The sequence below is a fragment of the Physella acuta genome, unplaced genomic scaffold (genome assembly GCF_028476545.2).
Source record: "Physella acuta isolate Inbredline_101_S28 unplaced genomic scaffold, ASM2847654v3 ptg001308l, whole genome shotgun sequence".
Taxonomy (NCBI): Eukaryota; Metazoa; Mollusca; class Gastropoda; family Physidae; genus Physella; species Physella acuta.
Window position 1 is genome coordinate 34,908 of NW_026732823.1, and position 26,849 is coordinate 61,756.

The following is a 26,849-nucleotide window of genomic DNA, read 5'->3' on the forward strand; positions in this document are numbered from 1 at the left end:
TTAATCTTCAAAACAAACCAAACAAATGTCAAGTAATCATTGTTTTATTCGATAAATTTAAGCAACGATTACATCATTTATTTAGGACAAATGCTCCTGTTGTTTTTAAATGTTATTCAATTTGTCTTACACTTTTGGTAATGGGTCTATTAAAAACCTTAAAGGTCATGTTTAAATAATTTATTTAAAAAATTATTTCTTTTTCTGAAGCTTCAACGAACTCTTGTATTTTATCACTCAGGAAAAAAATTGTTAATATTTTCCCTACTGAAAAAATTCACCAATTTTTTTTCCATTAAACCTATAACACGATAACCTCACAATTCAAGAAGCAATTACATTTTCGAACTCTTTTTTTTTAAAGTGTAACAACATACTTTGTATTCGCTTTCAACTTCGAATCATATTAAAAGCTGACAACATTACGAAATGAAAATAATTTTCAAATTTTCAGAGATTGGAATTTCCAATCTATTTTCGTGGTCGTGTAACGCTATATTCAACAAGTTATGGGATCCACCGTCGTTTACTGAAAGTAGTATGCTCAGAAATCACTTTGTTTTGAAAAAATGGTCATATGATAAATTAGTCGTATTTTGGTATATAAATGTCAAGCAACCTTGCAGCGATTGACCTTTAAACGTTTATAAAAACAAAGTTTATTAAAATATATCTATATATACATACATATATATGTATAAATATATATGTATATATATATATATATATATATATATATATATACGCAATATTATACATATATATATATATATATATATATATATATATATATATAGAGAGAGAGAGAGAGAGAGAGAGAGAGAGAGAGGGAGAGATGTATCAAATTTAGTTTATTAAGCGAATGTTAGCATACAAAAACGGTGACATTGAACATAATTCGTGACCCAGATTGTGGAGACATTGTTTCTCAACAGTTGATTAAATATTGCACAGCGAGCTGTCCTTGTCTTTTGTTTCTGTCTGTCGAGGCTTTAGCACAAAGTTTTTTTAATAAATGTCAATACACTGCTCGTGTTTTGATTTATTCACGAGCTATGGAATGTCGTTGATATTGTGACGTTAATTGCGCAAAACGTGGTCACAACTAGACCATATTAAAACGTTGTATTGTAAACCGTTGTATTGTAAAACGTTGTATTGTAAAACGATGTATTGTAAAACGTTGTGTTGTAAAACGTTGTATTGTAAAACGTTGTATTGTAAACCGTTGTATTGTAAAACGTTGTATTGTAAAACGGTGTATTGTAAAACGTTGTATTGTAAAACGTCGTATTGTAAAACGTTGTATTGTAAAGCGTTGTATTGTAAAGCGTTGCATTGTAAATCGTTGTATTGTAAAACGTTGTATTGTAAAACGTTGTGTTGTAAAACGTTGTATTGTAAAACGTTGTATTGTAAAACGTTGTATTGTAAAACGTTGTATTATAAAACGTTGTATTGTAAAACGTTGTATTGTAAAACGTTGTATTATAAAACGTTGTATTGTAAAACGTTGTATTATAAAACGTAACTGTAGTATTGAAGCTATCATTTTAATGTGACATATCTATTTAGTTGACAAAATAAACTTTACTTTTGAATAACAATGTTTCACAGGGAGTACGCCCTACATTTTTGACTAAACAATTTTCATTTCAGAACGAAGTTAACTTTTTGACTGATCATATTTTAGCGTAATTAACTTTCAGACGGACCATTTTTTTTTTAAATTAATTTAACTTTTTGACTGCAAAAAATACTTTTCAAACGAAATTTACTTTTTGATTGTCCATCCTTTGACAAATTAAGTTAAATTTTTTACCAACCTTTCTTTTTTAAATGAAGGTAAATTTTTGACAGATCATTTTTCAACATAATTAACGACCTTTTTTTTTTTCAAAAGAAGTTAATTTTTAAAACTGCTCATTTCTTTAAAAAGAAGTTACCTTCTTGACTGCATATCCTTTTCAAAATGATTTTAGACCGATCATTCTTTATCAATCAAAGATAACATTTTTTCTCAACCGTGCTTTATGAAATAATTTTTTTTTACTGGCGATTATGTTTCAAACAAATTTAACCTTGCTTCACAGATGAGTATTTTTGGACAGAATTCCCCACAAATTAGTTAACAAAAAGGGCGCATAACCAGTTGACACGTATACTTAATTGTGTTGGAGGTGATCCCTTCCAACACTAAAATTAAGAACGAAAAAGAAAGAAGAAGTTTCCAAAAAAAACAAAAAATAGTTGATAGGTTAGAAAGGAACTACTAGAATAACTCTAATCTTAACTCGCGTTTCCACCCAATCCACTGTACCTCCCCCCCCCCCCCCCACCATCCCCCTCCCCTCACCAAACTTTAACTACCATCCACTATCAGACGGTCAAACACACGACAAGTAATCAGCTAATGCAACACGCCATTAAGCCCTACCTCTAACATTACGATCACCGAACTTGAACTGGAGTCCATGTCAACATATCTCCCCCAACGATATCTTTCATCACATTTACAATGAATCCGTGCACATGTTAGTCGATCTAATTGGATTTTAATAATTAATGGCATGCAATTTCTGAATGGGTACTTTGTTCTTTCGATCTTTAATTCCATGGGAGTGGGTGGATGTTTTGGGACGTTTGAGTGATTTGTAATATTTTATTGATGGTAGATTTCTTTTTACTACCACTACTAGATTACTTCACAATATATACATGGTTGTGTTGGTAATATATATAGTTTTTTGGTGAAGTACGGGTTAGGTTAAATACGTCAAAATTTGGTTACGTTGAGGTGGTACTATTATTTTCAGAATTAAACTGTGTTTTTAAGGGATTTTATTGTAAAATTTCAATTTAATTATTTGATTTTTCGATCTATTTTGCTCAAACAAAAACATAATATTATTTATTTCTACCTGTACACCGACGTTCTTTTAAAACATGGGCTAGTATTTCTTTACTATTTTAAGCATAGTTTTCTGTAGTTAAATGCTCCATTTTAGCATGGATTAATTGCTTTTTAAAATCATAAACTATTTAGGCTTATCCATCGATTAGGGTCTTGTCTTGTGTTTAGCAATTACTGCTCTTTTAAGTAGTGTACCGTTTTTCAGCAATGTTCTATTTTCAATATTGTCCTGTTAACAACAAAAACTACACTTTCCAGTAATGTCTGGTGTTTTTAACAACGTTTTTAGAAATGTCCCGTGTTTTCGGCCAAAATCGCTCTTTTCAGTATAATCATGTGTATACATCACTGTTGTGTGTTTTCAGCAAAGTCCAAGGTTTTCAGAAATATCTTCACTTTTCAGCACTGTCCTCTGATTTTTAGCACTGTCCTGGCCCCAACTTACCGGTCTCGGCATCAGCAGACCTAAGCTTGTATTGTCACCTGTCTTCCCCACTTCCCTACCCAACCTTACCACGCCTACCATCGACAAAGCTACACCTGTATTACCACCTGTCTTGCCCACTATCCTGCCCCTCCTTACCACGCCTACCACCAACAAACCTACACCTGTATTACCACCTGTCTTCCACACTTCCCTACCCCTCCTTAACAAACCTACACCTGTATTACCACCTGTATTACCACCTGTCTTGTCCACTGTACAGCCCCACGTTACCAATAGACCTGACCTTATATTCTCACCTGTCTTCCCCGGTGTTCTACCATACATACCACCAACATACCTGACCTTATATTCTCACCTGTCTTCCCCAGGTAACGGCAAACGATCGGACCCCAACATGAGCCAAGATACAGAACTCCCGGCCAGCCTACTTAAGACGGTCCTGATATCTGACGCCCAGAAGCTCAACAGAATGTTATCTGTAAGTCTGATTGTGTCTTACTTCTTCGTTCTTAATATTCTTTTCATTCTTATGTGTTACGATTTACGTTTTTTTTTCAAATATCTGTCTTTGCACTTTCTGAGTGTAACATATACAAACTGTGACTATGTGCGTAGGCTTATCAACCTATTCCGGCACCCGGAGTGAAGAGTGAATTTCGCGCCTCCTCTCCTATTCGTATATCGTCATTAATTTTTAGTCATTAATGATAACCCTGTCCATAAAAATATTTTTAAAATTTAAAAAACAAATGTTACACTTTTGAACCTGATGGTCAATGGGGCAGTAGAACAAGGGTTCACTTGTTTTTCCGACCTCGGCATATGAAGGGATAGTAGGGACAGCACTATGCCCAGACGCCTTTATTTTCACTAAAGTGAGTCAGGTACCCAGTAGAGCTGGATGGACTCAGTGACATTCTGCAGACACAAGTCAGTACTTAACCTTTCTCTAGTCATGAGACCTAACTCCGTCATCCACCAAAACTAGCACAACAAATGACAACTACTGCAGTCAGAGTTTCTTCCAGGCATCTCTTCGGGGGAGGGGGGTGGCGAAGGAAGTCTACTCCCCCACCCCACATTTCCCGCCCCCCCCCCCCCCCCGGAAAATTTAGTCCGCTCCCCTCCCCGAAAATATCAAGTGCCCACCCCCTCCTCCTCGCCCCGGAGAAAAAAGTCTGGAATAAACACTGACTGCAGTGCTCCACCAGCGATCCCAGAAATACCCACAAACTGCACTGGACTCTAATCCTCATAGACCACAATACAACGACCGATTTTTTTTTTTTAAATTGATCAACCACAATCAATACATGTTTGGCTGTGCAATTCCCGGCTAATTTCATAAAGCAGGGGAAGAAAAAAACTTAATCAATCACGACAAAGAAAAAAAAAATAATAAGATAACCGCATTAAGAAAAATCGAAATCTCCAAGTGTAAACAAGTCTCCTTAAGTCTTGTTGAATGCATGCTGTGTTGAACAGAACGCTGGCCCGGCAAGGGTTAAACAAACGACGTCGCAGTTCATCTGGCCGACCGTAAACCTCGCGAGGTATGCCAATACTTAAAAGCGCAGAAAGAAAGAAGAAAAATTTGAATACGTTTTTGACAGGCCCCCAAACAATACAGAGATTAGCCAGTGTTTAGGGGGAGGAGTGAGGTTGTGAGATAGAGACCACGATTACTAATCTTAAGAGTCTCGAGCTCGACTCATAAATTAGAGCAGGTACACAATTTTTGAGTCGACCCAGCTTTGATGAGTACCTGACCCTATTTAGGGAAAGAATATCTGGCACATTCTACCCTCAACCCCCCCCCTCCGCTCATTATTTCTCCTACCCCCAATCGTAATCAGCGTGGTCAAATAGGGCTGGTAAGTAGGTCACCACCAGCTCTACGGCTCAATAAAACCTGCTTGAACCATATAACTGGTTGGTGACCTACTTACCAGCCCTATTGTTGAGCGTTAAACTGCTAACCCGAAAGTCTAGAGTTCAGATCCCAGGCTCAAGTACACAGTTAGTCCCTAAGTTCTCCCAGCTCTGATAAGTACGCGAATCACGTTATGAAAATTAAAGGCGGATGTTCAACGTCGTGACCACACTATCCCTCCACATACCGTATTCACAGAAACGAGCAAACTCTACTTCACCTACACCATGGACCGTAAAGTGCATGTTGTTTTACGCCAAAACCACAACACTTGTCTCTTTAATTTCGGTTAGAATTCTGTCAAACCCCCCCCCCCCAACCAGATGTCCCGCGAGAAACTAAAATCACGCGTGTTTTGATCTCTAGCAGGAGAACGAGGCCCTGCCAGATGAGGCCTCTCAGCCAGCCTACCCCTACGACGACACCGTCTCGAAGAACGACTACGATTACAACCAACAGCTCAACAGGATCACGCCAGAGATCAGGAACCTGCGGAAGTACCTGGAGGCTTTGGTGAGTACTGGGGGCTTTGTTGAGTAGTAAGGGGCTTTGGTGAGTACTGGGGGCTTTGTTGAGTAGTAAGGGGCTTTGGTGAGTAGTAAGGGGCTTTGGTGAGTACTTGAGGCTTTGGTGAGTACTGGGGGCTTTGGTGAGTACTTGAGGCTTTGGTGAGTACTGGGGGCTTTGGTGAGTACTTGAGGCTTTGGTGAGTAGTAGAGGCTTTGGTGAGTACTGGGGGGCTGTGTTGAGTAGTAAAGGGGTTTGGTGAGTACTGGGGGGGGGGCTTTGTTGAGTAGTAAAAGGCTTTGGTTAGTACTAGGAGGCTTTGGTGAGTACTGGGGGCTTTGGTGAGTAGTAAGGGGCTTTGGTGAGAACTACTGTACTAGGGGGCTTTGGTGAGTACTGGGGGCTTTGTTGAGTAGTGGGGGCTTTGTTGAGTACTGGGGGCTTTGTTGAGTAGTAAGGGGCTTTGTTGAGTACTGGGGGCTTTGTTGAGGAGTAAGGAGCTTTGGTGAGTACTATGTGGCTTTGTTGAGTATTATGGGCTTTGTTGAGTACTATTGGGCTTTGGTGAGTACTATGCGGCTTTGTTGAGTACTATGGGCTTTGTTGAGTAGTAAGGGAGGGGCTTTGGTGAGTACTAGGGGGGCTTTGGTGAGTACTGGGGGCTTTGTTGATTAGTAAGGGGCTTTGATGAGTACCTGGGGGCTTTGGTTAGTACTGGGGGCTTTGTTGAGTAGTAAGGGGCTTTGGTGAGTACTAAAGGCTTTGGTGAGTACTGGGGGCTTTGTTCTGTAGTAAAGGGCTTTGGGGTGTACTATGGGGCTTTGGTGAGTACTAGGGGGCTTTGGTGAGTACTGGGGGCTTTGTTCTGTAGTAAGGGGCTTTGGTGAGTACTAGGGGGCTTTGGTGAGTACTGGGGGCTTTGTTGAGTAGTAAGGGGCTTTGGTGAGTACTGGGGCTGAATACTAAAGGGGCTTGGTAAATATTTTAACTACCTGGAGGCTTTGATGAGTATTAGGGTGCTTTGGTTGGGGTTTTAACTAAAGGAGACTGTTGAGTACTAGGGGCTTTGGTGTGTGCTGAGGGCGATTCTTAATACTTTGTTGGTTACGGGAGAGCTTCGGCGAATGTTTTGACTGCCTGGAGGCTTTGTTGAATACTAACGGACTTCTGTAGATGCTAGATCTACCTTAAGGCTTTGTTGAGCTCTAGAGAGATTTGTTGAATACTAGGGGTTTTGGTAAATGTTTAACTACCTAGAGGCTTTGGTAGGTACTAGGAGAAAGAAAATGTAACTATTTTGGGCCATGTTTCAAATGTCTAAGGATTTAGTCATTGTTTTAGGTACCATTTATTCTTTTGGCATTTTATTAAGAACCTGAGTGTTTTGTAGTGAGTACCTTATGTTTATGTAAATTCCATTGATGTTTTGGTCCGTTTTTTATATACCCGAGTGATAGGCTGGGTGTTTTGAGTATCTGCGCATGACCGGAAGTAAGATGTTTAGACACTTGTAAAATGTAGTCAGTAATTTAATGGCTGGGGTCGAATACGTTAGTTTGTGTAGGTTTTTGAAAAACTTTGACCAGTTTAAGACATAACTAACGTGAAATTTTATATCGACTTTATGGCATATGTAGAACCTTCTTAATAAATTTACTTTGTTTAAAACTTTCAAATCGTGATTTACTCACAAATAAACATCATATGTATGACACAAAGTTGAGCTTTAAAAAAAAAAGAATTACTACACGATTTTAGCTTAAAATGAAAATTGGGTCGTTTCAAAATGGTCAGGAAGACGTTTCACATTCAAAAGTAATGCATCAAAAATGTCGTCTCATATTACAATGTCTATATCTAATCATATTTCGAAATATCATTGATTGCGCTATTTTTTATTAGAATTTTTTTCTGCACAGAAAAAAATAAACAGCGCTACCATTAAAACGTGAATAGCTTCCAAACAAAACAAAAATTAAAAATCTCCGTCGTGTAAGAAACGAAACAAAAACTGTCATTAGATAAATAAAACATTGAAAGAAATAAACCGGTAGTGATCTCCCCTAAACTTTCTCGAATATTCTTATATAAAACAACAGGGGATGGTAACTGGGGATATAGTTATGATTTTTAATCCATTTCAAATACTGAAACTTTTAAAAATAGAATAGAATCTCAGTAAAAAACAATTGCGCACCAAGCGAACGCCTAATAAAGGTGTGTATAATAGTGCGCAATAGTATTAGTACTTAATAAATTTACATTAGTTTTTTGAGAAATCGGAAGTAGCGTAAATTACTACTTCCGGTCAACGGAAATTACTCAAAATTTAACAGAAGGTAGAGAATTAGATCTTTTACTCACATGTGAAATTTCATTTATCTATCTGAAATAGTACTCAAGTTATAGGCTTTTGAAAAATTCAAAGTAGAATAAGTACCACTTCCGGTTATCGGAAATCGCTCAAAAGTTGATACGGATCTACGATTTTGATATAATACTTATATATGAAATTTCATCAACCTAGCTGTAACGGTACTCAAGTTATCGTGTTTACACACGGACACACACACAGACACACACACACAGACATACGGACAAGATTGCAAAATTATGTTTTTCCGTATCAGTGAGGTGTAAAACGTCGAGATTTGTAAAAATCTCGATTTTTTTTTTTGCACGATTACAATACTTTCTCTATACTACGTATATACGAGAAAGGAAAAAATGGAAGAATAATTAGGTATTTTCAATGTAGAAAAAATTAATGACGCTTTATAGCCAAAACTGTTAGCTAAAGACAGAAGTATTTACTTACAATTCAACTGATTTTAGTATCTTTAACTGTCATGTGTTCAAGTTTGATTGCGAACGTCTGAAAGAAACAAATATTTTTAAACCAGGTTTATAATGCACGGCTATCTCAAGACTATGTTTTTATAAAATAAAATAAAAAGAATATTCTCAAGTTTTTAGTAAATATCATATTTTAGATACATATTTCAATATCAGATGTCCCATCTTAAACCCGTATCACACATTTAATTTGATATTTTATCCTACAGTGAACAGACACACGTTTCACAGATATCCCATCCATCCAACAAACAATACCCATTATAACGATGTAAAGTTGACATTTCATACTTTATAGAGCTTTGACCGTGCCAAATAAAAGACAGTATAATTATAATATTTTTTGATATATTATTTGACATACATCGCTCACACAAACTACTTTTAAAAATTTTGTAATATCACTTGAAATATTATTTGACATACATCGCTCACACAAACTACTTTTAAATATTTTGTAAAATCACTTGATATATTATTTGACATACATCGCTCCCACAAACTACTTTTAAATATTTTGTAAAATCACTTGATATATTATTTGACATACATCGCTCCCACAAACTACTTTTAAATATTTTGTAATATCACTTGATATATTATTTGACATACATCGCTCACACAAACTACTTTTAAATATTTTGTAATATCATTTGATATTTCATTTGACATATATCGCTCACACAAATTACTTTTAAATATTTTGTAATATCACTTGATATATTATTTGACATACATGGCTCACACAAACTACTTTTAAATATTTTGTAAAATCACTTGATATATTATTTGACATACATCGCTCCCACAAACTACTTTTAAATATTTTGTAATATCACTTGATATATTATTTGACATACATCGCTCGCACAAACTAGTTTATGTTTCCATCAAAATCAATTAGAAAATTCAATATTACACTGAATGGACGTTTAGTATTCTATAATACATAGACAACGTTCCCGTTTTTAATAGTTTAATTCGCTAAGAATGCTATTTGAGATATTTAAAATTGCTCTTTATGCAGACTTTACCAATAATTATCTATCTATATAATTCTCTACGTTGCCCAACCATGCGTTGTCGAGTCGGTAAAGCTCATGGTTGCTATTCCGAAAAGTCTCGAATTCGAACCCCCGGGCAGATGAGGCTCGTTAGCTCGGGACAACCACTCTTCTAGGAGAGACAACTCCAAAATCAAACAACTGCTGCTTTGTAGTTTGTTCTTGGTTGGACAAAGGCTATGGGAGCAAATCCAAAAAGAAAAAGCAGGCTAAAATCGGAGTCAATGGCCTCAATGGATCATCCTTGACACGTAATCCTTAATTGTGTTGGAGGCGTGGTCGAGTCGGCAAAGCTCATGGTTGATAAATTCAAAAAAAAAAAGTCTCGAGTTCAAACCCTCTGGCAGATAAGGCTCGATCCCTTCCAACACTAAAAATTAAGAACGAAGAAGAAGCCCAACCACGCGGGACACAACGCACAACCCTCCTCCCACCCCTCCCTCGCTCTCCAAGCATGCGCAACAGTGTATGCCCACCCACACCATTTGGACAACTGTGTCTTTCAGAAAGTCTTCACCCCGTAACTAAATAGCAGGGCATGCAACGCCGCGGGTTGGCTCGTATACAAAATTAGACGTATAGTATAGTGCGATGTAAGAACTCTCTATCGGGATATTGTTGAAATATTTTAGTGTTTAGTTTATACTCTTTTTAACACGGGACGGCGTGGGAAAAGTTGAGGAAAGTAAAGACGGCTAGGTAAAATGCTGACCACACCTTTCTTTCCTTATACCGAGGTCAAGAAACGTATGAACTGTACTATATTAAGCATCTGCTCGATGGATTGATAGATTTAAAGAAGATTCTTTTTGTAATAGGACTACCGTAGGAAATCCAAATGTATAATGCAAAGTAAAAGAAAAATCGTGATGAAAAAGAAAATTACATTGTATTTGTTGTCAATTAATCGTGGGATTATTTTCTAAGCCCCCCCCCCCCCCCCTAATACTCAGATTAAAAGGAACCCTAAAAATAAAGAAATGCGACAAACAAAATCACTAATGTAACAGATGAAAAGATGGCTTCAAAAATGCCATTTAACTTTTAACCTTTGCTTACATCATAACAAAGCACCAATGATGAAAGTCTAGACAATTGTGTCTGAAGCTTTTGAAACATTCAGATTTTACAACAACAAAAAAAAACAAAAACAAAAAAAAAAACTAAATTTACCAGAAAAATTCATTTTGATTGTGTCATACCGTTCAATTTTATTTTTAAAACCCAAAGTCCTATAAAGCTAGTGGTCTTACAGGCTATATTCAACAGCAGTCCATGTGTAGCAGATAAAGTAGAGTTTCTTAATGTGTGAACCCTGCATTAAGGAAGATATAATGAAATCAGTACAATGCCAAGCTGCCTTTATCGATAGATCACAAAGGGTTATGTTTACCACTGACAACAAAAACAAAAACAAAGAAAAAAAATATATCAAAATCAAATGACAGACATCGTATGTATAATTGGTTTTTCTGTAAAAAAATAAATTTAAAAAAAAAACAACTATGCAATATATTCTATACATATCGTTTTCATACAAGGTTTAAATATCTGGGTTGTTATTTACTTTTCTCATCCATTGCGCAAACCACTTAGGCGTTTAAAAAAAAAAATGTCAAATAACGGTATGGGAATGATGTATGGTAAAAACAAATTGTGAAACCTAAAAGAACAATTTTTTTTTTAAATTAAGCGGGTGTGATCTTTCCTAAACTTTCTCGAATATTCTTATATAACACTACGGTGGATGGCAACTCGGGATTTAGACATGATTTTAATCCATTTTTTAATTGCTTAAACTTTTTAAAATAGAATAGAATCTCTAATATAAACAATAATTGCGCACCATGTGAATGACAAACAATATCTGTATAATAGTAAGGAATATTAGTACTTTATAAATTCATATTAGTTTTTTGATAAATCGGAAATAGCGTAAATTACTACTTCCGGTCAACGAAAATTACTCAAAAATGATAGAGGTCGGAGAAATTAGATCTTTTACTTACATGTGAAATTTCATTTATCTATCTAAAACAGTACTCAGGTTATAGGCTATTTTGAAAAATTGAAAGTAGATCAAGTCCCACTTACGGTTACCGTAAATTGCTGAAAAATTGATAGAGAACTACAAATTCGATATAATACTTATATGTGAAATTTCATCAACCTAGCTGTAGCAGTACTCAAGTTATCTTGTTTACAGACACACATAATACACAGACATACGGACAGAATTGCAAAACCCAGTTTTCCCGACTCGATTACTCATAAAACGCCTACATTTTGATAACTCTGGATTTATTATTTTTGCCCGATTAAAATAAGTCCCCTATACTTAGTATTTGATGAAGTACTGTGGTGAAAAACGGTGAAAACTGTCAAAATTTCATGTGATTTTTAGCAGGATTTAAATACTTCCTCTATACTCTGTATATGGGAAAGTAAAAAGCACAAGATATATTTATTTTGACGACAATCAGAAGTGTATTTATGTTTTATACTAGCACGTTTCCATCGCTGGCAATGTATATAATAGACTATGTTGCATCTGTATTTGAAAAATGCGAGGTTGTGTTTTTTGACTGAAAGCAAATCACGGAGACAGTGTTACGAAAGGTAGCTGAGTCTAGCAATATATTTTTGCTCAACACATGTGTGTGAGTCTGAATGATTATCAGATTATAGCTTGCAGTGACGTCACTAGGAGACGGTGTGGAAAGCGGGTTAGGGGTGGGGCGTTACGGAAGGGGGGGGGGGGGTGGTGGGGACACTAAATGGAAAAATCGTAAAATCACAATGTTTATCTTGTTAAAATAAGAATGCAGTAGGGAGAGGGGTTTCACCAAAACGAAAAAGTAAAATTGTTGAAAGTGGTGGGGTGAGACACCCCCAGTTACTCCAAAGTGTGACACCCTACCTAGTGACGCCGCTGTACCTAAGACACATATAAATACATTTTTTTTTTAATTTTACAGATACATTTTGTTTAGTTTTAAATTTTTGTTTTCTTTCCCGTCCGCAGAAAATCCAACATGCCTTGAGAGAAAGCGGCGACGACCTGATTTGACCGGACAGGAGTCGTTGAGCGACGGACACGATAGGTCAGCCAATCAAATCTCACAGCCGCACCACGTGACTTCCTCGTCGCTAGTTTCGTGTCCAGGTTTTTCTGGCCACTCATTTCAAAAACAAATAAAGTATCATTTTAATGCGATTTTTTTTCCCAGCTTTAATTGTGTTGAGATGGTTTGTAAAAATGCTACTGTGAAAGACTAAACCTTAATATTTACCATCAGCTAACATAGAACATATCAAACAATAAAACGAAATAAACACGCTTTTTATCTTTTCGTTTTCTTTACATCTTTAGTAATGTATTTTATATAAAATACTTGTCATCCAAAAAACCAAATTGAAACGAAAAACTAAAAAAAAATATTGTAATGCAAAACCTTAGTATAAAACACATAGACATACTAAAAATGTATCTTTTATTTGGACTTCAGAATGTAAAAGAAAATATTAATCTAAATAATGTCTAGTCGGGGTTGGGTGCGTTACGGATTGGAGGATTTATGATCCTAGTTTTGTGTATGTCATCGAGATATAATGTGCGGCTTCGAGACCAATCCCAACGATGAAATTCTATAGAAGATTGTATTTGACCACGTCGATAAAAACAATAGGTACGAAACTTCTATAAACTGGCTGAAATTAAATACACAAAACGAATAATTCAGTTCTGTGGAATTATAAAATATAAACATCTTAGAATATTCAGCGAAGTAAAACAAATATACATTTGTTTATAACTTTGCCTAGGTTTGTAGACAATGCCATCACTTAGAAGTTAAACAATGACAGATTAAAATAATTCTCATTTGATTCGTTTCTCTACAATTGAATTGGATGAGTGTGCCGGTTTTTGAACAGTTTGAAATGCGACACAGAACTTGTATTTTGTCAGTATTTTCTAAGATAAACGTGCAAACATAAACTTTAAACTTGAACCGATCAGGTCAATGTAAAAGCTAGATAACTGAATTATAAATGTTTATAGCTTCCATTAAATCTTTGAAGTTTTTCAATCCAACGTAGAAAAAACCCGATTGAGTATTATGTTAACATATTATGAGCTAATTAGTTTAAGTGTTTATTTTTCCCATTTCTTTTTCTTGTTCCTTTTTAACTAAAATATTTTAGCTAAATGATTCGCCAATAAACGACATTTATTTTTTGCCAAGTTTTTACCCCATCCATACCCTCCCACAATAGTTATAGACAGAGGCGTAGCGACCCTCCCCGGCGCACGGGGACAAACTTTTGATTTGCACCCCCCCCCCCTCAAACCAAACTTTTGATTTACAACACCCCCCCTCAACCCATTTTGGCGCCCCCTAAGGTCGGCGCCCTGCCCCCCATCGCTACGCCTCTGGTCATAGACCATTACAAACAGACCTTAAAATTACGCCACACATTATGCTAACCTGCTCTCTTTTAAACACACCAAGGATTTGTGTGAGAGTTTTTGTACAACATGTTTTAACATGAGAACAGATGCATTTTTCCACACTCAGAACCAAACAATAGGATACATTTCAAACAATAACGAAGCGAATAATGTAATCGAAGTTGCATTTCTTTTATTTTAAATTATATGTATCGTTTTATTTGAAATGTAAACAAATGGGTACAGCAGTAGAACTAGACTTTTAGACTGTATGAAAGTACGAGTTATCCTTTTGCCCTATACATACATACCTATATACAGCCATTATATATATATATATATATATATATATATATATATATAATATGTATATATATATATATATATATATATGTGTGTGGTGTGGGTGTGTGAGTGAGTGTGAGTGTGTGTGTGTACCCAATGTTATTAATTTTAATCCCTAGAGATAGACATCAAAATGTTTACTACTCCAAATTTCCCATTAATTCAGTCTTGAATTGCGAACAAAGAAAAACAAAAACATACCCACTTAACGAAGAATAGGCTTGAAAAGTCTATGTAAGCATACTAAATTTTTGAAAAAATCTTTTTAAAAATATGGCAAGCGATAAAATTATAGTTACATTTGTAAAAATTAAACCCGTCTGAGAACCATCGATTACACTCATTTTTATATTTTTGTATAAAATATAAGCCGTTGAAAAGCAGTTTAGAATTATTTTATTAATTCAAACAATTTCAAAAACTGCCCTCAACCTCCCCATTGAAGTCAAGCGGAATGGCCAGGGAGAGTAAAATGTTTGAAGTCAGAACAATTGTTTTCCATGATAAAAAATACACAATAGTGTTCAATGGTGTATAGTGTACTATTGTATTTATATTAAATAATATAACATCCCCAATCAACACAGCACCCTGACTTTATTAATCCAATTTTAAAATAAAATTGTTGGCTAAATTACTATTATATTACTAGCAATCATTTCTTTGACTATTTCTAGCCTTAATGAAACCGGAAGTAGTTTTGTACTTATTACACAAACGTTTAAAAATATTCAATTTTGGTTGAAAAATATGCTTTCTGGCAACAAAAATTAGGAACCATTTGAAACCAACTTTTTCAAGTCTATTATCGTTTAAGATTGTAAAGCTTCGAGCAAATGTTTTCATTTCAATATTAATCACAAAATAAATATACTTCACATGTCGTTCTTAAGCTTCTATATCACCCGGACAACAAAATTACATTTTGATTGTATACAAGCAAAGAAAAGAAACAAATAATTAAAGTCTTCAATTTCCTTGAATATTTCTGAGTAACTTTAGTTTGCAGTATTTACCGTACGAAATGTTAACTTCCTTTTCTAATTAAAAACACAGAAATGAAAAGAATAAACCTCTTTATAATGCTTAATAAGTGTCTAATTAATCAATTAATCCGTTGACGTTGATAGGAAATGTTGCTTAATTTATTCTGAAGTGGGCGGTGGGGAAAAAAATGATGATTGAATATTAATGACTAGATTTCAATCTAAGGGCGCCCTAAAGGAATTGTTTTATTTTGACAGGAGATTTATTTAATTATGCAAGCTATTAAAAGAAAATGTTCTCGTTGATTTTGTTAAGCGTGTTGTCTTTTTAAAGTTAAGATGCGCAAACGTAGCATTGCGCACGGGAAGTCGCTCCAGCATGTTTGTTTATTTTGGTTGAGTTGTTTTCGGTGCAAGATTAGCGTGATTGAAAATTCACCAATTGCACTCCATCAATCTTAAGTGCTTAGGAGAGGAAGTTTTTGTTATTAACTACACTTTCTTGACAGAACTTGCCAACGAATGGTCTGTCTTATCAGCCTTACAAATTGCATACATAGAGGGGTTTTTGTTTTATTTTTATTTTTAAAAAAAAGATAAAATTTCGAAGTCCATTTTAAAATTTAAATGAATACTTTATTATACTAAGAATTCAAATAAAAGCAAAAACATGATTTACCGTCTTTTTTTAAATACAAAAATGTGTTATAAATTTTTTTTGAAAAACAAATCTTATTTTGAAAATTGTTTTAAACATGGTATTAAAAACTAGCCTATATATATATGTGTATATATATATATATATATATATATATATATATATATATATATATATATATATATATATATAATTATTTATAAAATAAATACTCAAGAATTGTAATAAATCCGTTACTAACTTTAATTATTCAAAAGTCATGAACAAGCATGAACTAAGAGTCTCTCCTTTAAAATTTAATGAGTTCTCTTATTCTTATCTAAATTTACCCTTCCCCCCTCCACCCCACACACAAATACCCCTAGTCACACCCTTCCTCCCATTTAAATGAGATAGCCTCTCCACCTCCCGAGGTACAGCGTGGCCTAGTGGTACTGCGCTGGACCGCTAACCCGAAAGTCTCGAGTTTGAATCCCCGAGTCAACCCAGCTCGGATGGGTACCTGGCATTCACGCGACGCTAGTGAATGTAAAAGCTGGCTGGGCATAGTTCAGACTAGACTATCCCTTCCTACACCGAAGTCACAGGAACAGGCATACTCTGCTTCATTTGCCTCATAGATCATACGTTCGAAAAAGGAACTTCACTTTTTGAGTCCACATCTCCAATAATCATATTTTGTGCGGCTCTATTCAATAGCCCCTGCATTCAACAGTCCTGGAAATTATTATTTTTTTGCGTTTATATTCCCTTGTGGGTTCCAGTCCAACGCCTGCATCGCGATATTTTCGTCTTGTCTTCTTATGATGGGAGTGATAGATCCCCATTTAAAGGCTGTAATATCTATGTAGGCCTACTGCTGTCTCATGATTTGCCACCTGTGGTCTTAGGAGATTTTTTTCTGGCCATTGTATCATGAGGATACATCGGTTGAATCAGAGGCGTCGCTAGGGGGGGGGGGGGGACCGCACCGGGTAACACCATTTAGTGGGGGGGGGGAGACGACACCAAAACATAATAAACTGGGAGTAATCTCCCCTAAACTTTCTCGAATATTCTAATATAAAACTACGGGGGATGGCAACTCGGGACATAGACAATATTTTTAATCCATTTTTAATTACTTAAAATTTTTATAATTGAATAAAATATCGTAAAAATAAAGAATTGCACACCAAGTGAACGCCAAATAAAATGTGCATAATAGTGCGGGATATTATTAGTACTTTATAAATTCACATGCGTTTTTTGAGAAATCGGAAATAGCGTAAATCACTACTTCCGGTCGACGGAAATTACTCAAAATTTGATAGAAGGCAGAGAATGAGAACTTTTACTTACACGTAAAATTTATCTATCTGAAATAGTACTCAAGTTATAGGCCTTTTGAAAAATTGAAAGTAGAAAAAGTTCCACTTCCGTTTATCGGAAATCGCTCAAAAGTTGATACGGATCTACGATTTTGATATAATACTTATATATGAAATTTCATCAACCTAGCTGTAACGGTACTCAAGTTATCATGTTTACACACACAGAGAGAGAGAGAGAGAGAGAGAGAGAGAGACAGACACACATACACACAGACATACGGACAAGATTGCAAAACTATGTTTTTCCGACTCATGGAGCCCTAAAACGTTGAGATTTGCAAAAATCTCGATTTTTTTTTTTGCACGATTACAAGACTTTCTCTATACTTCGTATATTCGAGAAAGTAAAAATGTTAGATATATAGAATATATGTTTTTTTGCCAGTTCAATGGATGATAAATTAAAGTTAAAAATATTTTAAGTTCATAATGAGACAGCGGCAGGGCACCCTGACGTAAACATGCAAGCTGCAGGGAAAACAATGCTACACCCAGCTGTATTAACAACCAACATCTTTAGTATTAAATGTAAACACTTTAAAGCTTTTACCAGAGAGGGCAGGGGTGGCACCAACTAAAAAATGAATATAGAAAAAAAGGGGAGTGACTCCATGAGGTGCCGCACCGGGTGACACCCGACCTAGCGACGCCACTGGATTGAATTAGTTTAAGAACTAGCCTGTTTGGTTTTGTAAAATCCAAATTAGTAGTACTGCATTGACGTCGGTGCTGATGATGATGATCATTCTTTGAAGTGACATGACTTTGGAATTTCATATCGGGCGTAGAGAGTTTAAAGGCTGTAGTGAATGAGTGAAGGGGGATGAATGGAGGTGAATTTTGTATGCACTTTGTACCCTGTCCCTCTTCAATTCTCGTGTGGGGAGCAGTGTTTCTTCCAGACACCTCTTCGGGGGGGGGGGGGGAGTGGGGGGGAATGGTTGAGTCTACCGCCCCCCCCCCCCCCCCCCCAACGAACAAAATGGAATTTATATAGAAAATATTTACCTTTAACAGTGTGTCCCCCCCCTTCCAAAATTTTAGCCCCCCCCCCGCCCCATACCCCGAAAACGTCAAGTGCACACCCACCCCGGAGAAAAAAGTCTGGAAGAAACACTGCCGGTGAGTTGTGTCAGGTTATCATATCCCAATTTATAACTGTTTGTGTACGTGTATATAAGCGGTGTGAGATCGTGTATGATCGCTTCAGTTCAGTCCAGTTCTTCTAGCTGGTTAGTAGGTTTATTCTGTGTACTTATAGCCATCGTATCGTAGTTTCTGTACTAGTTTATGTTAATATTTAGAATAGCCTGTCTTTGGGTAGAGAATGTAGATGGTATTTAATTCTTGTTAGCGTTAACGAGCCTTGTTTTATTTAGTCTGGTGTTTTGAACCCGTTTGTGGTTGTTTCGCCTTATATGTTGTGCGACGCACTGGATCACCTGTAAAGAGGGGGAGGGAGGGGGGGGGGGGTTCCGTAATTTTGTGACGGTGCGTGATGAGGGGGAGGGGGGGGGGGGTCAGATGCTGGGACGTCACACTTTTGCATTATAAAAAAGCAATGTTAGAAAACGAGTTTTAGCCGTTATTTTGTGTTTAAAAAAATTGTTTTTAATAAATTGTAATAGGAATTGATTAAAATACTGTATGTTGACGGAGTTCAGACAAGACTTTTTTTAAAATATCGATATTTTAAGAAAAATTCAACAGCAATTTTGAGGGAGGGGGGGTTGTAGGCTGTGGTGTGACGTCATTTTAGGGGGGCTTTTTGTGACGACGTGTGACGGAGGGGAGGATGGGGGGGGGGGAGCGTCAAAAAAGCGTGACGTCATTTATGAATGACCCCTAAGAAGAGAAGGATTAAGCGAAGGACTTGAAGCCCTGCCTCTTAAAACAGAAGTTACAGTAAAATACACCAACACAAGACATCAACTTGTTCAATGGAATTTCTCTTTTAGAAGAGCTTATGACGCATACAAATGAAAGTCTCCTGGAAAGCTAGCCTTCTGACAAACCTCTTAACGTCCAAAATACTATTTTTAAAAAATAATAATCAGATTAGGGCTTACTTAGAAATTAATCATAACGAAGCCCACACAAAGTCATTAAATAACATAAAAAAGATTAACTCTACTGCACTTATTTGAAAAGGCACACGTTCCTTTTTACTTTCTCGTATATACGAAGTATAGAGAAAGTCTTGTAATCGTGCAAAAAAAAAATCGAGATTTTTACAAATCTCGACGTTTTACATCTCACTGATACGGAAAAACATAATTTTGCAATCTTGTCCGTATGTCTGTGTGTCTGTGTGTCTGTGTGTAAACACGATAACTTGAGTACCGTTACAGCTAGGTTGATGAAATTTCATATATAAGTATTTTATCATAATCGTAGATCCGTATCAACTTTTGAGTGATTTCCGATAACCGGAAGTGGTATATTTTCTACTTTGAATTTTTCAAAAGCCTATAACGTGAGTACTATTTCAGATAGATAAATGAAATTTCACATGTAAGTAAAAAATCTAATTCTCTTCGTTCTGTCAAATTTTGAGAAATTTCCGTTGAAGGGAAGTACTAATTTACGCTATTTCCGATTTCTCAAAAACGCATCTAAATTTATAAAGTACTAATAATATTGCGCACCATTATGAACATCTTTATTCGGCGTTCGCTTGGTGTGCAATACTTTTTTCTATGAGATTCTATTTTATTTCAAAAAGTTTAAGTATTTAAAATGGATTAAAAATCATAACTATATCCCGAGTTCCCATCCCCTGTTGTTTTATATAAGAATATTCGAGAAAGTTTAGGGGAGATCACTCCCGGTTTATTTACCAAAGCAATCTACTACACTGTAGTTACAAGTAACCAGTAAACAGCTAATTCAGTACATTAAGCAAATGGCAAATCACCACATGAACCTACTTACCTAACTATCATGGGTACTGCATTGTACGATAAATTGCATGTTGCTAATTTGCAGCAATAGAAGCTGACCGTCAACACAGTCGTATACATGAGTCTTAAATGAACATTCAAGTAACTTTCCTCCTGCCCTGCTAGTAGTGTTTCTTCCAGACTTTTTTCTCCGGGGAGGGGGGGGGGGCGGAGGTCTACATTTTCCAGGAGGCGGGCACTAGTAAAAGTATATGTTTACTATGTAAATTCCATCTCGTTCGGGGTGGGGGCGGTAGACTTTCTTCGCCCCCCCCCCCCCCTCCCCCGCCCTCCCGAACAGTTTGTTTCAGACTTTTTTCTCCCGGGGTGCACTTGAAATTTTCGGGAGGGCGGACAACTATTTTCGGGGGGGGGGGGAAGGGCGGACACTGTCAAAAGTATATATTTTATATATAAATTCCATTTTGTTCCCCCCCCCCCCCCCCCCCCCCGAAGAGATGCCTGGAAGAAACTGCTCCCGAAGAGGCCTGGAAGAAACTCTGTCTGCTAGCTCGCCGGGGATTGATTATTCTAGTTGCCTCCCTTGTATAAATTTGGACACACCGTCACTCTTGCTTCTAAAACCACGGTTAAATCACATGTTATAACATTAAAAACTAGTCATTCCTACACATGCTCAGATTACAGGAAAGAAACTGATTCGCCAGACCCGGAAGTTTAGCTTTACATTATCTTTTAACAAGAACACCTGTATCACAGTGGCGTAGCGAGGTCGGGTGTCAACCGGTGCGGCACTTAATGGTGTCACCCCCCCCCCCCCCCCAGAGGCATAGCGACTCTTATCGGGGAAAAACTTTCAATTTTTTCTCTATATATTTTACTATTTTTTGCCTTGGTGTCACCCCCCTAAATGGTGTCACCCGGTTATATCCGCACCCCCCACCCCCCCCCCCCCCTCGCTACGCCTCTGCTGTATCATAATGTTGATGAGGTGAGAAGATGGTCGGGCGGAAGAACCTAATGTTGACAACTCTAAAAGACATGAGTTCGATTCGAACCACCAGAAATATGAGGCTGTTTAGCTGGGGACAGCAACCTATCAAGGAGAGACAACTCTAAAATCAAACGGCTTCTGCCTTGTTTGTTCTTGGTGAACAAAGGCTATGGCAGCAAATCCAAAATGAAAACCGGGCGGATGTCTAGAATTCGGCAAATCACATGTTGACATGTAATATGTGATAGCGTTGGATGATATCCCATTCTTCCTCTTCTTCATCGTTCTTAATTTTTAGTGTTGGAATGGATCGAACTCGAGGCTATTTCGGTTTAGCAACCAAGCCGACCCCTCTCCAACACAATTAAGTATACGTGCCAACTGGTTATGAGCCATTGAGGTCATTGACTCATCTGCCCGAGGTTTCGAACTCGATACTTTTCAGTTTAGCAACCATGAGCTTTACCGACTCGACCACGCCGACCCTTAATTTTACAATTAAAAACCCAGGATAATAATAATTATAATAATAATAAAAGTAAACAACAACAAAACCATTGTCAAAGTTGTACAAATGATGTATATTTAATGACACCCAACTCAACTCTGCAAGCATGTGATAAATTGATGAAATAAGACACATGACCATACAACACAAGAGCACATCAAATAGAACATGTTTACAGTAACAACTTGCCTCCATCAAAATAAATCACACAGCAATCAAATATAAATGTACTCATAAAATCTAAAATATTCTTCAAATACTACAAATATCATCAAATCTAAAATATTCTTCAAATACTACAATATCATCAAATCTAAAATATTCTGTGTTGACAATATCGACTAGGTAAGAACTAAGGAGGAACCAGTTATTTAAAAATAAAAAATCAGCAGCAGTGTTGATCACTGAGTGATACAGAACTGTGGCCAAACTCAATTACAACATAAATCAGGAGACAGTAGGTTTTCTAATTGAACAATGTTTACACTAATCACAATTTAAAGTGCAAAGAGAATCTGTTCTTCTAGAAGCTGTTTATGTTTTCTGAATAGAACAATCTTTGCATAATATAACTTGTTAGGTGAATCTCTTCTTCTTGTAGTTGTATATGTTTTCTATATAGAATGTTTATTAGTAGAACTTTTTCATCACCTGGATGATTCTGTTCTTGAAACAGAGGTCCAGGCCCATAGTTAACTTTTATTTATTACATTAAAACAAAACTCATAAAAAATTCCAGGTATTATCAGTTATGTATAGTTAAAACAGGGAGAGCACTGCTTGCAATACATTGGTGAGGTCATTACGCAAGCCAGTAGGGGGCTGGGATTTGTAGGAAGAGAGTTATGAGCAAAGTATATTTGACTATTTTTACGAAGCTCGGAATAGCAATTAAATATTATGTGTGCACAATTTCTATCCCACTACTAAGAAAATGAAATTTTGTTCACTTGAGAACATCTAACCAATATAGTATAAAGAAACATTGAAAGTTTTTGAAAGAAGCAAACAGGAATGACTATTTTTACGAAGCTCTGAATAGCAGTTAAATATGATGTGTGCACAATTTCTATCCCACTACTAAGAAAATGAAATTTTGTTCACTTGAGAACATCTAACCTTGTAAGTTTTTGAAAGAAGAAGAAGCAAACCGGAATGACTTTTTCTTCCTTACAATGCCAGCTGCCATCCCTCCGAAATCCTCTAACACCTATATTATATAAAGCAGTAAGATTCAAGAAGGTTACAGTTTCCTTGATTTGAAAATAAAAGCCCAGTGCTATAGGCATGCCTGGAGCACCAGTCAGGGGAGGGCATCAAGACAGCTGACCAGTGAACTAGATCAAACTTAGGATGGAAGTGTTTCCATAGTAACGGTTAGATATTGCCACAAGCTAAAATTAGTTAAGTAGGCAAAGTCAACTTTAAAACCAGAGTTAAAAGACACAAATATTTACCAACATATTTATATTAAAACAGAAGTGACTGATACACAATTGAAACTAAAATCTTTATGACACAGCTGGGGTTGGCTGTCTTGAGGCCTGCCTGGCTAAAGGGAGACACCTCCTGAGCCCATCATGCCCATAAAGAAATCATAAAACTTATTAATTCAAACCAGTATTTACTTATAAAATAATGTGAACTGTATTGTTGATTGTATGCGACTTGATTAAATAACTCAATGGCTTGATTATATGATAGAGACGATGAAAAATTTGACAGCTGATCATAAAAATTATAATTTCTTTAAAATAAAATATTAATAATGCCTTTAAGGAAAAAAACTGAAAAACGTTACATTAAGGTTTACAAAAATAATTAAGAAATTTGAGACTACCATTAATGAGGACAATTGGTAATAAATAGTGCAGCTATAAAATGCATTATCAAAAATCATTAACTAAAATTAATCACCACAAGAGGTGAGACACAAAAAAAAACAACTTGTGTTCAACCAATTATACAGCTCTGGAACTTGATTGTAAAAAATTCCTGTTACTTGTGAAGGCAGGTAAAATTCAGTATGCAAATCTTTCCCAACCTCGTTTTCTTAATTTAAAAAAAAATTAAAGCTAGTTGCAAACATAAAAACATATTTTAAAGAAATACTGAATATTTAAAAAGCAAATGACTAACCACTCCTTCTAAAAAGCAACCATTTTAAATTTTTTTTAAATTATTAGCCTTAAGCTATAGGTTAATGTGTTCTTTGAATACAAAATATCAAACAAAATATAAAGCGGACAATATTATGTTAAAAAATAAATATTACCTAGATAAAGCAATAGCATGGTTTAAAAAAAATAAAGTTAAAGCTAGAAAAGTTATTTGAGTAGATTTACAACAACCACACTTTAAATTAAACGTTTATCAAAAAGTAAATTTATGATAATACAAATTTAGCATACATCATGTCTACATATTAAAAAGTGTATTTAAAAAAATAATTGACAAATATTTAAACAAAGAAGGTAGGCAAACAAATGCAGCAGTCAATTAAAAATCTGGATCAGGTCTTAGTTGACAAAACAAATATTAAGCTAGAGCTTATTAAGGAAGGTATGCAAACAAACAAAGCAGTAACTTAAAAACCTGGATCAGTTTTAGTCAGGAAGGAAAACAATAAGTATAGAATATTTCACTGGAAGTTTAATGTTTGTAAATATTTTGTACTGCCTGGATAGGGTTAAGCTACAGCTACAACATGGCCCTACTGAGTTAATTTTGTCTCTACAATACTTCATGTGAAGTATCATGATTATGGTGATCAATAAATCTGATTTTAAAAAGTAAAATTACTCAGCGCTATATTTCTTTTTTTTAAATTTGATTACAGTGAACAAGTTGTGGGCCTTGATTCTAAAAACTCACCAAACAATGAAAAGTAAGATGGGTAAGAGTGTAAGAATAAAAGGATCACTGCTGTTGTATAACATTTAGACAAACAAATAGTGAAATAAAACTAAAGTACAGAAATTATATTTTTTTGTATAATTTAAGCTTTTTAGAATTGAAGAATACATGAATCATCAACAGTACTTTAAAAATGCCTTTATCTAATGGCATAAAAATTATAGAATCAACAGAATTAATTATTTAAAGAAATTTTTAACACAGCAAGTTAGCTACAGTAAACATCATCTACACATTAGTGAGTGATGGATTTAGAATTTGATGGTCAAGTTAATTGTAAGATTATGCAGAGTAGGGAATGATAAGTGACATAAGGGTTTGGGTTCAAGTCTGAATTGCACTCAGATTTTTATTAAAGGACTTAAAATATCCATTAAGTTGTCTAGCCAAAAAAAAAAAATTAAAGCAAAGAATCAAGAGAGGTAAGTTTATATAAATAGCAAAGTAAATGGAGCTATGCCTTTATTATAGAAAAAAAAATTAAATATTTTTGAAAAACACGTTAAAATTAAAATATTTTTTCCAGAAATTCTGTTTACTATCTATATTTTTATACCTATTTTATCACATTACTTACCAAGCTAAAAAGAACAACAGGGTCATTTGATTGTGGAAATACGTGCATACCATCACATGAACAAATTGATCACTTTAAAATCTAATACAAATCCCGAGGTAAAATAAAAATATGTGAGACTTATTACTCTTTTATTTGTATAACAAAGTAAGAAGTCCCCTAAATTAAAAAAAAAACATATTTTAAACAATAAGTAGAAGTTTTTTAATATTTCAAATAAGTATGATAAGTAATTGCCAAAACGGAAGTGTATTGAACTTAGCAATTGGCTTGACGTAAATCAACTTAAATCCTATAAGTTTTCAAATGATTAAAAAGTTGGAGATGATATAAAAAAAAGTAAATTCATGAAATAAATAAAATGATAATCTCATACCCTGCGTGATAAAGAAAACATTAGATAATGAGACATGCAGATGAAACGAAGCAATACTGTGTGTTCAAAAGCTAAGTAATGAGACAAGAAACAGATAGAGGTTAGATCACTGGCAATACTGGGTCTTTAAATAACAGCTAAGTAACGAGACGCACAAGAGAAGCAAATGAGCATAGACTTAACAATACTGTTCTGAAGGAGAATAAAATCTCTTACCACTAGATAGTTATTGGTGCATATGACATTATAAGGGGGAAATATACAAATGAATGATTATTCTGTCAATGTTGTAATACTTTGGTTAAGTATATTATTGAACATACATTTTCTAGTCGCGAATAAATTACAGTCTAATGCACTAAAAAAATAAATGAAAAATCCCAGACTTACAGTAATTAAGTATATTGATCCAGACTAATATAAAATGTAAGGCACTAATTGGTGTAATAGAGACAGAGATATTAACATTTTTATGTTTGAGTGCTATCTTATATTTCCATTGAAAATTCGTTTTTTGTTTTTCACAATTTTAACTGGAAATGATTTTGAATAAAAGATAAAATCACTAAAGCATTTTCCAAAAAAAAAACAGTTAAAAAAAAAAAGACATAATAATTTTAAGGTAAAACATAACAGTATGAGAAATAATCAAACTTCATGACAGAAACAAACCTTTAGGAGCAGGTTGGAAGTATTAAAAGCAGTAATAAAAATACAACAAAAGACTAGGAGATATAACTTAGTATCCTTATCACAGAGAACCTTAGCAATGCAGCAGAATCATCACGTAATTCAGTTTTGATTGGTTGATGAATTAATTAATTAGCAGAGTGATGCTTGATTGAAAATAAGGGGTAAAAATTGTTAATAAAAATAAAACTTATCACAACTAGAAAATAAGAGAACTAATTTCCTCTGTTTAGAAAGAAAATTAAAATATTTAAAGCGATCAGTTAGAAGTTTTAACTTTATGCAAAATTCTTAAAAAAATATTCAGGAAATTATTTTTTTTTTCTTTCTTTAAAATGAAGGAGCACA

General features: G+C 35.2%; 1 protein-coding gene across 2 annotated transcripts in view; it reads left to right on the forward strand.

Annotated features, from left to right (window-relative positions):
* LOC131958269 (uncharacterized) overlaps positions 1 to 12,939 on the forward strand; it is a gene marked incomplete at its 5' end in the record, with an annotated part of 39,807 nt that extends 26,868 nt beyond the window's left edge. Inside the window, 3 exon segments of one of the 2 annotated variants that reach the window (XM_059323200.1) lie at positions 3,731 to 3,840; positions 5,662 to 5,808; positions 12,748 to 12,939. In XM_059323200.1, coding sequence (XP_059179183.1) covers positions 3,731 to 3,840; positions 5,662 to 5,808; positions 12,748 to 12,792 — 302 coding nt within the window. 2 annotated transcript variants of the gene reach the window in all.
* Positions 12,940 to 26,849: the final 13,910 nt, after the last annotated feature.